This window comes from Stegodyphus dumicola, chromosome 5 (genome assembly GCF_044657685.1).
Source record: "Stegodyphus dumicola isolate Sdum_Otavi_A_Nest chromosome 5, ASM4465768v1".
In the NCBI taxonomy this organism is placed as follows: domain Eukaryota; kingdom Metazoa; phylum Arthropoda; class Arachnida; order Araneae; family Eresidae; genus Stegodyphus; species Stegodyphus dumicola.
In genome coordinates this window covers 231177118-231190947 of record NC_140772.1, presented here as the reverse complement: position 1 = coordinate 231190947, position 13830 = coordinate 231177118, and the positions used below count along the sequence as shown (strand labels likewise).

The window sequence follows — 13830 nt, the reverse complement described above, 5'->3', positions numbered from 1 at the left end:
GACTTTCTCACGCCAACCTATTTAAGGATATTGAACATCTGAGGGGGTCCAGTGAAAGCAGTGCTTTCTTTTGTGAAATTAATCTTGGCCACAAAGATATTAAGCATAGAACTGCTGCCTGTAGAGACAAAAACATCATCTTAAATGATAGAAAAGATTTACTCCACAGGTGGAATGAGCGCTTTAATAATTTTTTGAATGACCATACATGAGATGGGTCTTCAACCTACCCAACTACCTTTGTAAACACCAATAGTATCCCGTCACCATCTATGGCAGAAAGGAATTAAAAAGCTAAAAAATAACAAGGCCCCAGGCCCTGACTTAATTACTTCAAAACTCATTAAAAGTGCTGCAGGTCAAAACATTGAGGAATTGCACCACCTCATCAAATCAGTTTAGAACCAAGGCGTTTTACCCGAAGATTAGAAACTGAGCATCATCTGTGCTGTACATAAAAAAGGATACATTTTGTAATGTACAAACTACAGGGGAATCTGTCTCCTTTGTGTTTTCTACAAACTATTTTCCAATATACTTTTTAGTAGATTAGTAACTTATACAAAAAATATTGTAGGTGATTACCTTCCACAAAGGAAGATCTACAGCAAAACAAATCTTGGGTAAATTTTGGAAAAAAACTAATGAATATGGTATTGCAATGCACCACCTTTTTGATTTTCAGACTGCCTACAATTCAATAAACAGAAAATATTTAATTGGAGCTATGAGAGAATTTGCAATACCTGAAAAACTTATAAATTTGGTCACCATTACACTTAGAGACAAAATTTAGGGTTAAAATCCAGAATAATTTTTCTGAGCCTATTGTTTCAAATGGGCTCAGACAGAGTGTTGTACTGGCCTGCTTGCTTTTTAACCTTGCCCTCCAAAAAATAATAACTCTAACATTAATACTCATGGAACTATCTTTAACAAATATGTTCAGATTTTTTGCATTCGCTGACAATATTGACATAGTTGCATGTACTCCCGAGTCACTTAGAGAGGCTTTTACATCTTTAGAGGCTCCAGCCAGCAAAATGCATCTAGCAATCAACCAAAATAAAACTAAATACATGCCATGTGGTAATAACAGCAGTCCCTATTTTGAAATTAGGGATTACCAATTTGAAACTGTTAGCAAATTTAAAAATTTAGGATCAGAAGTTGATACTCTCGATTTAATGCCCGAGATGCGTAGTAGAGTTACAGATGCACCGATGTTTTTTCGGTCTGAAAAAATACTTGAAGTCTAACTTCACTAGCAGAAAAACGAAGATTTTAATTTACAAAAGCTTAATCAGACCCATTCTTACACACTGTGCTGAGACCTGGGCAATGACAGAAAAAGCTAAAAGTATCATTTCTGTCTTTGAAAGAAAAATTTTGAAGTATTTTGGTGGCATAAAATGTAACAATATCTGGAGAAGAACTAATTCTGAACTCTATTAATCCTTTAAAAAATATATATAGTAAAATATATTAGGAGAATTAAATGGGCAGAGCACCTGTGCATAATAGATGAAAATTGAATAACTAAAAAGATCTTGGCCAGACCATTTGGCACCCAAAAAAGTAGGAGACCTAAACTTGGGCGGCTCGACTGTCTGGAAACAGATTTAGGAATTTTAAAAATAACCAATTGGATGCCCATGGCCAGGGATAGAAGAGCTTGGAATTTGATTCTGAGGAAGGCAATGGCCCATTGTGGGCTGTCTTGTTTGGCCATTGAAGAAGTCTGCAGTTGAAGAAAATACAGGAGAAAAAACAACACATATTATAATTAACAGAAAAATACTATCGTGGTTCCCTAAACATAGTTTTAATTGGAAAACGATGCCTAGCAATATTTTTCAGAAGGCTTTTTACATAAACTGTACCAAAGTAAAAGTATTGTTGTATCTAAATGCATTTCAGTATTGTTGTATTTAAATCTGTACAAAGTATATAATGTAATATCTGTAAAAAGTATTGTTGTATCTAAATGCATATGTGATGGCATATTGGTTGCTAAGTACCAAATAAAAAAACATTTACTTTCTGATTGCATTTGACATTATTTTAATAGGAATCTGTACAAAGTATTGTTGTATCTAAATGAATATGTGATGGCATATTGGTTGCTAAGTACCAAATAAAAAAACATTTACTTTCTGATTGCATTTGACATTATTTTAATAGAATCTGTACAAAGTATTGTTGTATCTAAATGCATATGTGATGGCATATTGGTTGCTAAGTACCAAATAAAAAAACATTTACTTTCTGATTTCATTTGACATTATTTTAATAGGAATCTGTACAAAGTATTGTTGTATCTAAATGCATATGTGATGGCATATTGGTTGCTAAGTACCAAATAAAAAACATTTACTTTCTGATTGCATTTGACATTATTTTAATAGGAATCACTTTTCCAGAGTTGGATGCAAATAATTTATCTAGCCTTAGTTAGATTGTTGTTTGATACAAAAATCTTTTTCATATGATTATGCATATTTAAAGAAAAATATTTTCACGAGATGACAGTAAAGACATTTATCGAGATATAAGCAAAGGTTACTTTTGACTCGTGTTACTTACCATTATTTCCAATGACATAAACAGTCCTATTTTTTTAATTTCTCAAATTGTGTTTGGGAAGTATAACATTTTGATGCTGTTAATTTTTTAGAATTGACACATCCCCCTCATTTGGTAGAAAAAGGATACCTAATCATTGCTACTTCTGATGTTAATATAGGATAGTAACCATGAAAGTTATTGTGTTTTGATCTGAGAAATGAGTTTCTCCTAAAGGGATTTGATTTATCTATTTTGCTCATGTTGGTATTGCAGTTTCAGACATAGGTTTCTCATAAAATTTAATTAGGTTTTTCATAAAATTTAATTTACTCGAGATCCTTAACAATCTGTTGCTATGAAAGTAAAATATTTTTTAAATGTGCATTTTTGCATGTTTGGTTGTAAGCTTTTTATGAGCTTTTAAAAATAGAAGTGAAAAAGCCTATATTTTGAATGAAATATCAGTTTTTATAAATATCTTTTTTAGGTTTTTTTCACTCCCATGTGTGAAAAGATAATTTAGTCTCTTAATTGTCATTCATATATTTCATGTTCACTTACGCTCATGCAGATACCAAAATTTTTAAATTTATAAATTTTCTTAAAGGGTTGCTTTAAAGAAATGTATGAGCACATAAAGGGTATAATTGGCAAAGTTGGAGGAGTTGCAATTGGAATAGCTGTTGTAGAGGTAAGTTTTATTTAATACTTTATAATTGTTTACATACACTCTTGGTATTGTATAGATCGGGAAAATATTTACGTGATGTATACCCATTAACTGTATTTAGTTGAAATGTTTTTAATTGAAAATTTAATTTATTAATTATGAAATTAAAAAATTCTTCAAATCATAAATGCATGTTTATGTAGTAGAGACAAAGGCCCAACATTATGGCAAAAGTTAAGTTTAACATACATGATAATCATCTCCACTAATGATTATTTAAAAGTATAATGAAATGTGCCCAGTAAGCAAAGTTATTCCAACCAGAAAATAAATCTCAACACATTGTGAGGGCAATAACCCAAATGTTAAAATACCAGAATTATTGACCTTAACATTCAATCATAATAAAACATGTTACTTACCAGTATAGTGCCATTTCTTAACTTCAGAATACACAAGAAATAAACTTTTTATTATTTACTAGCTACTATCTGAATTTACTAATTTCTTCAATAAATATGTCTATATATTGTTACGAAATGTACAGGCACAGTGAGATAGCTTCCCCTCAAAGCAGTTTCATGGTTGCCACATTTGGCGACAAAATTGGCCGGCGATGTGCCATGGACGGATGGAGAACCTTCTGGAACGAATTCTTACTGGTTTAGCCCAGAATGTTCTCCATTTGCACATGGCATATCCCCAATTTTGTCGTCAAATGTGGCAACCATGCCTTCTCTTGCCATTTTATGGCAACCCTAAAGCTGCTTTGTGGGGAAGCTATCTCACCGTGCTTGTACGTTTCGTAACAATATACATACACTCTTTTGCAAAAAATCGGAAGCAACAAGAAAGACTTTTATGATCGTGACGAAATTTGGTATGCAACATCTTGATTGAACATGCAAAGTTTCAAGGTAAATGAAAAAGCAATTACGATCATACCGGGCATTTCTAGTGTGCAATTCGCATAGTATAAAACCATTAACAGAGGCGGAAAATTTATCTTTTTTCGTTGCATCCACTGTAATTCCATAAAGAAGCAAATATGCCATTACGACGATATCGAAGACCTTAGAGACAACTAAAGAACTTCGAACGTAGTTGCATTGAAGGGTTGTGTGAAGCTGAGTGGTCATACTGAGCAATAAGCTACCATCTGCAGCGTACAGACGCTGCTGTGCAAAGATGTTGGCAGCAATGGTCGCTACAAGGAAATTGCCGACGAAATGAAGGCTCTGGAAGGCCAAGGATCACAAATACGAGGCAAGATAGGATGATTGCTTGTCAGGCCCGAACCGCCCCAACGGTATCATTGTTGACTATTCAACGCACTACAGCCACATCTATACCTCCTGTGGTACTGTCCATCTCACCTCGCTTGTCTGAGGTGGGGTTACGCTCTCAGAGGCCTTTAAGACGTTTGCCTTTGACCCCACAACATCGGCGGAGTCATCTGGAGTGGTGTTGCAGCCGATCATCAGATAGACTAGTGTTCAACGATGAATCTACTTCACTCTTGTAGCAGATGACCTCTAGGTTTGTGTCTGGAGAGGACGAAGCCAGCATTCCCAATCTGCCTTTTTTCTTTTTTACAGAGGTATACAGCCATAACCCCTGGTGTTCCTCCGTTATGTCTTTAACAGATCAACATTATGTTGATACCATCCTGCAGCCTGTTGCATTATTCTTAATGGCACATCATCCTAGGGCCATTTTCCAACAAGATAATGCCAGGCCACATACCGCTCGCATATCTCTGGACTGTCTCCTTGCGGTGGATACTCTTCCTTGGCCAGTAAGGTCACCAGACCTTTCAACCTTCAGACCTCAATTTCATAAAAAAACAACCACTTCCTTCATGGTGCTTTCTCCCTTTTTTTTGCAAAAGACTGTATATATTAATTCAGAAGTCAAACAACAAAAATCAGCATTATTTACAAAATTTTCATGGGACTAGTTTCGATGGTTTTACCGAACCACCATCCTCGGCTGCAGAACCGCAAAGCTGTATATAGTTTTATTGTTGCATCAAAATTATCATTTATAAGAGGATGAAAAAAGCACATCTTGCTTGTATTCATTCATGGCCTCAGTTCTCAAGATTGCACGTGCAGATTTGTATATCCTGAAACATCTCGATTAATTAATAAAGAAAGCACAAAATACGGCGATGCAACACGATGAATTATATGTTCTTCAAATCGCAAGTGATATTTTTAGTGTGTACGAAGAATTATTTAGGCATTACGCACTCATCACAATATCCAGTCGATCAACCAAAGAAAAAATCACCTCGTCCCTTTCAGCTTTTGGTAGAATAATGTATCCCAAAACCGGTTTGGTCAGACTTAATGCTTTTGTGCATAGCAATGACAGTTATTTCATCAAAGTGTCAAAGTTTGCTTTTACAATTAAGACACAATAACACGCCGAATAAATACTAAATCAGAAGTCAAACAACAAAAATCAGCGTTATACCTACAAAATTTTCACAGGACTAGTTTCGATGGTTTTACCGAACCATCATCTTCAGCTGCAAAACCGCAAATGAACAAGATAGGAAATAATGATTAGATAAGATAAGAAAGCCTGGACAAGAATAAGCAAGTGGTGCCATCTGTTGGCGAAACCAGAACTAAAACATAATTTCTCTAAAAGCCGAAGGCAAATTTGGATTGGAATTAGGATCGTTAACTAGAACAGAAAGATTTTTAAGAATGTGAAATGCCTCTAGAAAATCCAGTTCTCCAATTGAAGATGTTTTTTGAATAATTTTGGCAGCAGAAAAATTGAAAGTGTGATTTTCGGACCAACAATGTTGAGCAACAGAAGACTTCTGTGTTTCCTTTTTTCTAACATATGCCTCATGTTCCTTGACGCGGAATTTTAAGGCTCTCTTAGTTTGGCCAATGTAAATTAAACCACGCTGGCAAGGAATCCTATAAATACCCCAGGAATTCATATCCGGAATGGGGTCCTTGAGTATAGAAGTTGGAATTTTATTGATGGGAGAATAAAAAACCCGAAAGTTAAATTTCTGCAAAATATGTGCAACTTTATAGCTAATTGATGGAAAGAAGGGAATGACAACAGAATTTTTATAATCTCCTAAAATAAGAGTGTGGCTTTTAGTGTGTTCAGATGAGAATTTTTTAACTGCTTGATTAATAATGTTGGGTGAAAAGCCCCTGTCAATAGCTATTGCTTTTAAATAATTTAGTTCTTCATCAAGGGCTAATTTGGAGGAGCAAACTTGAAGAGCACGGAAAACATAGGAATAAAATGAAGCTAACTTTTGTTTAGTCGGATGATATGATTTAAAGTGTGGTGGAAGGCAAACCGATGAAGGTTTATGGTAAATTGTAGTACTGAAGTTGGATGTGTTACGTGTGACCAGAATGTCGAGAAACGGAAGAGAATTGCAAGTCTCAAGTTCAAAAGTGAACTGAATAGCAGGATCAATAGAATTCATTGTTGAAAGAACTTTATTTAAATCATCTTTATTACCTTCAAACAGGGTAAAAGTATCGTCTACGTAGCGGAACCATGCCGGGAAGTTTAAAGTTTCAAACAATTTTGATTCATAATAATGCATTAAGATATCAGCCAGGATGGGACTGAGGGGGCTTCCCATGGCTAATCCCTCAGTTTGTTTGTAATATTTATTTTGGAAAACAAAATGTGTTTGTTTCAAACAGAGTTGAGTGAGAGAAATTAGCTCCTCAATTTCGATGCAAGAGAAATGAAATTCGCGAAGTCTGGTTTCTAGACATCTTAATGCACCCTCCACTGCGACATTGGTGAATAATGATTTTACATCAAAAGAAACCATGAGTAAATTACTAGGAGAAATGTTTTTAACCTTTTTTACAAACTCTATTGAATTTTTTATGGTGTAAATGTTATTGTCTAATAGAGTGGAAAATCTAGAAACTAAATATTTAGCTAAAGGATACGAGGCAGTACCTAAATTTGATACAATAGGGCGGAAAGGAATACCACTTTTATGAATTTTGGGAAGAGCATATAATCTGGCACAATTCGCAACAGATGTTTTAAGTTGCTTGAAATGATTTGCGAAGATTTGATCGCAGTTTTTATTTTGGATAAGTCCGAAGGTGAAGGATCTTTAGGGATCGGATTATATGGTCCTTCGTTTAAGAGTTTAGTGACACCATCGATGTAAGTGTTCTTATCCATGACGACTATCTGGCCACCTTTGTCGGCCTTTGAAATGATAATATCCGGGTTAGAATGAATTTCGCGCATTGTAGCTCTTTCTCTCGCAGTTAGATTTGGTTTCAAAGGTTTATTATTGAATTTCACATTATGAGCGATAAGATGCCTAATCATTTCTTTCTGTGAATCTGAAACTTTACTGAACTTGAAAGCTTTTTCGATAGGAGCCAAAATCTTTGGAATCGAGGGTTTACAGGTTTGTGAGAAGTTAAAATTATATTTTAGAATTCTCTCTTGTTCTTCTGAAAGACTCACATTAGAAATGTTAACTATTAGCTTGATGTTTACAATGGGAAGCTTTTTTGAACTACTTGAACTGGAAGACTGTAAAAGAAGTTTTTCGAATTTAACTGCAAGGGTGTTTTTATGACGGTTAACTGCATTCTCCGTTCTAGACCAAGACTTTTGTTCAAGGGCAGTGAATTTTGGATATGATTTAGCGAGTTCCAGATGAAGCTTATAGAGTTCATGTTCAATTTTGGACAATTGTTGACGTGTATCCCTTATCACGGACCGAAGTAAGGCAAGCTTGCAATTTAACAGAATTCTTGAAACGCGACTCGAAGGTTTTTGATTAGATTTGATTTGAATATAATTGGGGATCAATTTTTTACATTTACATTTAAGTAAAAAGTCAAGATGATTCAGGAATTTTTGCCGTTTCAGGCGTAATTTAGTGAAACGATTAACGGATGAAGGCATGATAAACAATGCAAAAATCAAACTAAATTAACTGAGCAATAATCAAGTACACACAAAACACAGAAAAATCCCTCACTGAAATGAATAGAAAACAAAACGTTTGTAAGCAAAATGCATGAAATCAGACAAGCAAAGCACAATATCCAAATGTACAAAACATAAACATAACTTGAAAATTGCAAAAATGTACTCACCGAAACTCCTACAATCACAAAATGGCGGCCACACCACGTGCAAAAAAGAAAGCAAAATGTAAGCCTGTTTGGGGCTTCTATAATTAAGACACAATAACACGCCGAATAAATACTAACACACTAAAAGCACACTAAAAGCCACACTCTTATTTTAGGAGATTTTAAAAATTCTGTTGTCATTCCCTCCTTTCCATCAATTAGCTATAAAGTTGCACATATTTTGCAGAAATTTAACTTTCGGGTTGTTTATTCTCCCATCAATAAAATTCCAACTTCTGTACTCAAGGATCCCATTCCGGATATGAATTCCTGGGGTATTTATAGGATGCCAGTGTGGTTTAATTTACATTGGCCAAACTAAGAGAGCCTTAAAATTTCGCGTCAAAGAACATGAGGCATATGTTAGAAAAAAGGAAACGCAGAAGTCTTCTGTTGCTCAACATTGTTGGTCCGAAAATCACACTTTCAATTTTTCTGCTGCCAAAATTATTCAAAAAACATCTTCAATTGGAGAACTGGATTTTCTAGAGGCATTTCACATTCTTAAAAATCTTTCTGTTCTAGTTAACGATCCTAATTCCAATCCAAATTTGCCTTCGGCTTTTAGAGAAATTATGTTTTAGTTCTGGTTTCGCCAACAGATGGCGCCACTTGCTTATTCTTGTCCAGGCTTTCTTATCTTATCTAATCATTATTTCCTATCTTGTTCATTTGCGGTTTTGCAGCTGAAGATGATGGTTCGGTAAAACCATCAAAACTAGTCCTGTGAAAATTTTGTAGGTATAACGCTGATTTTTGTTGTCTGACTTCTGAATTAGTATTTGCTTTTACAGATTGACATTAAAGATTTTTGGAAACGGAAAGTGCTCTTAATGATTAACTAAAATATGGAGGACTTGATCGCTTCTAGCAGTAACATTGGAGGGATTCATGAAGTCCATTCTCATAGCCCCACAAAAACGTCTGCTGAGAGATGAGCAATACAATCAATAATGTTGCAGAACATACTCCTTAAAGAAATCTCTGTAATGTGGAATGGGGTAAACTGAATTTTGGCTGAACCTTTGCCTGGTGAGCAGAGTCAACCTTTGAAACCACATGTTAAGAAATTTTTTCCTCAAAGAATTCCTTAAGAATTGTTTCTCAGCAACCAATAGATGGCAACACAAAACCTTTTTTTCTGTATCAATTTATACATGCTTAAACTTTGAACAAACAAGCAAAAAATTTCAATTTTTCTCGCTAACTCCATGAGAAATGCATCTAGTTACCCAAGTATAACTTATGAGTTTATTTACATACTTTTATTTGTAAAAGAAACACAAATATTGAGAGAAATCTGTAATTTTGCATTTTTTAATAATTCAACATGTAGTTTTCTACCAAAACCACCACCCTCTTAGAGCTAAGATGTTCCTATGTATTTTCTTTTGCTAAAGAGATGTGATTTTATGGCTGAAACATTTCTATGTATTTTCTGATTGGTGTAATGTGATCTGTCTGTTAGGCAAGAGGGGGTGTTATAAGTTTGGGGAGAAGGTACTGCCCTTTCCTTTCAGAGAAGAAAAATAATTAAAAGATTGAGCAGGAACTTTTCAAGCCTCTTTTTTCTTTGTGTCTTTTTACTTTGTACCCTTTATAACTATCAGAAAGGCATCACATGCTTTCAAAAGTTTCATAATTGGCAAAGTTTTGTGATTATGTGAGTAATAACATGTATTTTAGATAACTTCTACATACCATTTTTGATGAAAATATGAAGATTGAATGTTATAAATTTTACATTTTTAGCCTTTACTTATTTATATATTTGGAATTTCAGCATTTATTTATTTATACATTTAAAATAATATTCTATGAAATTTCCTCTTGATATATAAGATCAGAATAAATAGTTTTATTTGTACTATATTTTTGATTATGGAGTTAATTTTCAGAAATCATATTTTTATCAATATTTGACAAAGAATCCTGTAACTAATTATATATGTATTATTTTGCTGTAAAAATCAATGCCCAAAAAGTTTGCAGATTTCATGCTGTGCATGGGCAGTGGTTTTACTCCAAAACCACCACCTAATTCTCTTTCAAGGTGTGCAATTTTTTTTTTTTCGATACATTTAGTAGTAGCCCCAGTAATGATTTCGTTCAGTTGGGCAACTCATAATTAAATGGCACCAAGTTGATCCCACCGTATTTTGTCCATGACTATTCTGCTTTGCTTTGATGTTGAAGTATGACCAATTGGTCTTCATAATTTCTTCTTCTTGGGGTTGTAGTAGGTCTATTTTTCATCACCAGTGACTGTATAATGCAAGAAAACCCTTTTGTTTATGCCTGCAAGCAGTATTTTACGTATAAAAAAATCGGCGCTCAACTTTCTCAGCTGCTTCAGTTCATATGAAACCCTAATTTTCTTGTCTTTGAATAACTTCCAATTGTTTTAAACGATGTGAAATTGCTTAGTGAGCTTGATTCACTCCTAATGTAAGTGAAAGGATTATGGAATGTAAGTGATATTGAAAGCAATTCATTATTTGATGAACATTTCATGCCTACTTGCATTTGGCACCAAATCTTCATCCAATATTGCTTCCAATTCCACGTCTACACTTTCATACTTCTGCCATGTTCTTTGTTTGGACCTCAAATTAACCATTTTTTAACTTTTGAATCTACTGACAACTTCTCTCACTTAAAGGAAGCCTTCGCTGTGGTTCTACAAGCAGTTGATGCACCCCCTGAGCTCCAGTATTTATGATTTTAATGTTGTTGTTTGTGTGTATGTATATTGCACCCTCAAAAATGGGACAGTTCTATATCTCGCGTTCTTCTGGGCCGATTGACGAAATTCAAATTGCATTTTGCATGTCTCGAAAGTGTGACTTGGGATATGTATTAGATTAAGTATTTTCATACAAAATCTTACTTTTTCTGAAATAACATGCCATTTTTTTCCATATTTCAATTCTATGACTCAAATTATGTCTAGATATTAAATTTTGTCATTTTTGGTGAGAAATTTAAAAATTTATCTTCGTGCATTTTTAAGAATAATTCACTTGGCAAACTTCTTAATTTATAGCAACCTGTTTTCCTTTTTTTATTGTCCGAGGGGGGAGTCATCGTTCATACTTTCAAATAATTTTAACAAAGCATATAACCACGTTTGGCATTATTATTGCTTATAACAAATATACCAAATTCCAAAACATGCCAAAATGTAAATTCACTTTTATCTTAAGAAATTTTGTATTAAAAAACTTGTAAAACTTTTTGCTGATATACTTAGAAATACATCTAATTTAAGGTGATGGTAAAAATTTTATGTGCTATAATTCAAAATTTCTTCAAAAAATTTATGAAAGTTTTAAAAATATAAATTTTAAAACAAATAAAAATGGGGGAATTTTATTTGGAATAAACCTAAATTTTGAATTCTGGAAGAAGGAATCAAGTAAGTTTAATAAAAAGAGATATTGATAAATATATATCAAATTAAATTAATATTGAGGAGCTACAATTTTGAGGGCTTTTATAAACTACTTTTGCGATTTTTTACAAAACTTCACAGTTTGGCACAATTTGAGTCGTAGAATCAAAATATGGGAAAAAAATTGGCATGTCATTTCAGGAAATGCCTGATTTCGTGTCAAAATACCTATATTAGAACAATGATACATATCCTAAGTCACTCTTTCGAGACATGAAGGAGGCAACTTGAATTTCGTCAATCAGCCCAGTAGAATTAGATCTAGAGCTGCCCACCACTTTTTTGTCTTAGAGTGTGTTTTCTTAAATAAAGTACTATAAAAATAACACTTTATAATATTGAAAGTATAGACATAGCATTGTAGTATTATTAACTTTATATATCTTTTGTGTTACAGCTGATTGGTGTCATATTTGCATGGTGCTTGGCATCTGCCATTAAAAAGGAATATGAAGGAGTGTAGAAATGCTGAAGACATAAAAATGAGCACAACAGTGAATAAAAACTCGTCCGATTTATTTGTTCCAAATTAAGTTCTTTATTCGCTGATTTTAATTTTGCAGAATGTCCTGATCTTCTTGCTGAACGCAAAATGACAAACTGTTAGAAAAAAATTCATTTAAAAGAACTGTTTAAATGTGTTCAGGATATCTCACTTGTTTAGTTTTATAAATTTTTAAACTGTTTCAAGGTTTTAACATTCCGGTTTTCGTGTGCGTAATTGTATATTTTTCTGCTTTATATGATGTTTCAGTTTGTAAAAAGACATTTTTGGTTTTTGAAACTGTTGTAACTAAATGAAAATGAATTTTTAAAAATTGTCTTAAAATACCTTTTCCTCTCTAATTAAAAAATATATTTACCAATACACAATGTGCCTTAGATCTAACTACATGTTGAATATTCTTAAATTCATATAATTTTTCTTGAAACATTGTTTTTGATTTAATGTATTTAATATAACTTAAATTTTGTTCCTAAGATATTAAAATTTCAGTTTTTATTTTCTGTGAAATTGTTTGTAGTGTTTTACAATATGCTTGATGCCAAATTGATGTGTAATGTAATTAGGATAGTATGTTTTGATATAAATGATCGTATTAATTTCTGCCAATGTTTTATGAATTGGAATTCATGATATTCTTTATTATAAATTCATATTTTATAATGTGCTTGTTTCATATAAAGCAGTGCTTCTTCATCTCTTGATTCAAGACTGATCTAAGAGAATTGACTGTGTACTTATTTAGAATCCTCTGTAAAATGCCATGTTTTCATATTTGCTCGATATGTATGTATAAAATGGAAATATAGTTTTAAGATCTTTAGTAGTTTTCTGGAATATTTCACTATATCCCAAATGCCAACTGTATAAATTGTGAATAAAATTCAGACTTCTGTCCTTTTTAAATGCTCGCCAAATTTTCTTGTTAAGATCAAAGCTATGCTGAGGCGTATTTCACGAATCACAGTTATCACATTTAGTACAGTTGTAAGAGAATTCATAAAATGTTTAAGATTTTTCAACATTTTGAACTAGAATATTAGTTTTTTCATTTTCAACAACTCTATATGGTGCTTGCAGTGCAAGTTCAATGTTGATTGGCTAATAATTCGTTTATATAATTTCGAGTTTTCATGTACATAACTAGATTTTGTTTTCTTTTTGTGTACTTGTGCAAAGTGTTAGTCATTGTGAATATAAAGTTTACTGTTTCATTAGGTTGTATTGTTTTCATTTCTTAATTCAGTAATCTCATCGATCAGTTTTCAGTGCAGCCAATGACATAAATCTCCCTTGCCATCAAGCACGCAAGAAGGCTCTTTCGGCTTGCCACGTTTAGAATGCCCCCATGCTGCAAAGACTGTATATATTTGCAAACATCCATGCCTTCTCCGGGATTCGAACCTGGGCTCTTTGGTACCACAGTAGGCTCCCCTAACTGCTATACTGATGGATG

General features: G+C 33.3%; 1 protein-coding gene across 1 annotated transcript in view; it reads left to right on the top strand.

The window, feature by feature from the left end:
• The window catches only part of LOC118180864 (CD63 antigen-like), a 38398-nt gene extending 24810 nt beyond the window's left edge, over nt 1–13588 (top strand). The window contains exons 6-7 of the mRNA XM_035349924.2: nt 3176–3259; nt 12267–13588. Coding sequence (XP_035205815.2) covers nt 3176–3259; nt 12267–12332 — 150 coding nt within the window. The 3' untranslated portion in view covers nt 12333–13588. The remainder of the gene's footprint in view (nt 1–3175; nt 3260–12266) is intronic.
• Nucleotides 13589–13830: the final 242 nt, after the last annotated feature.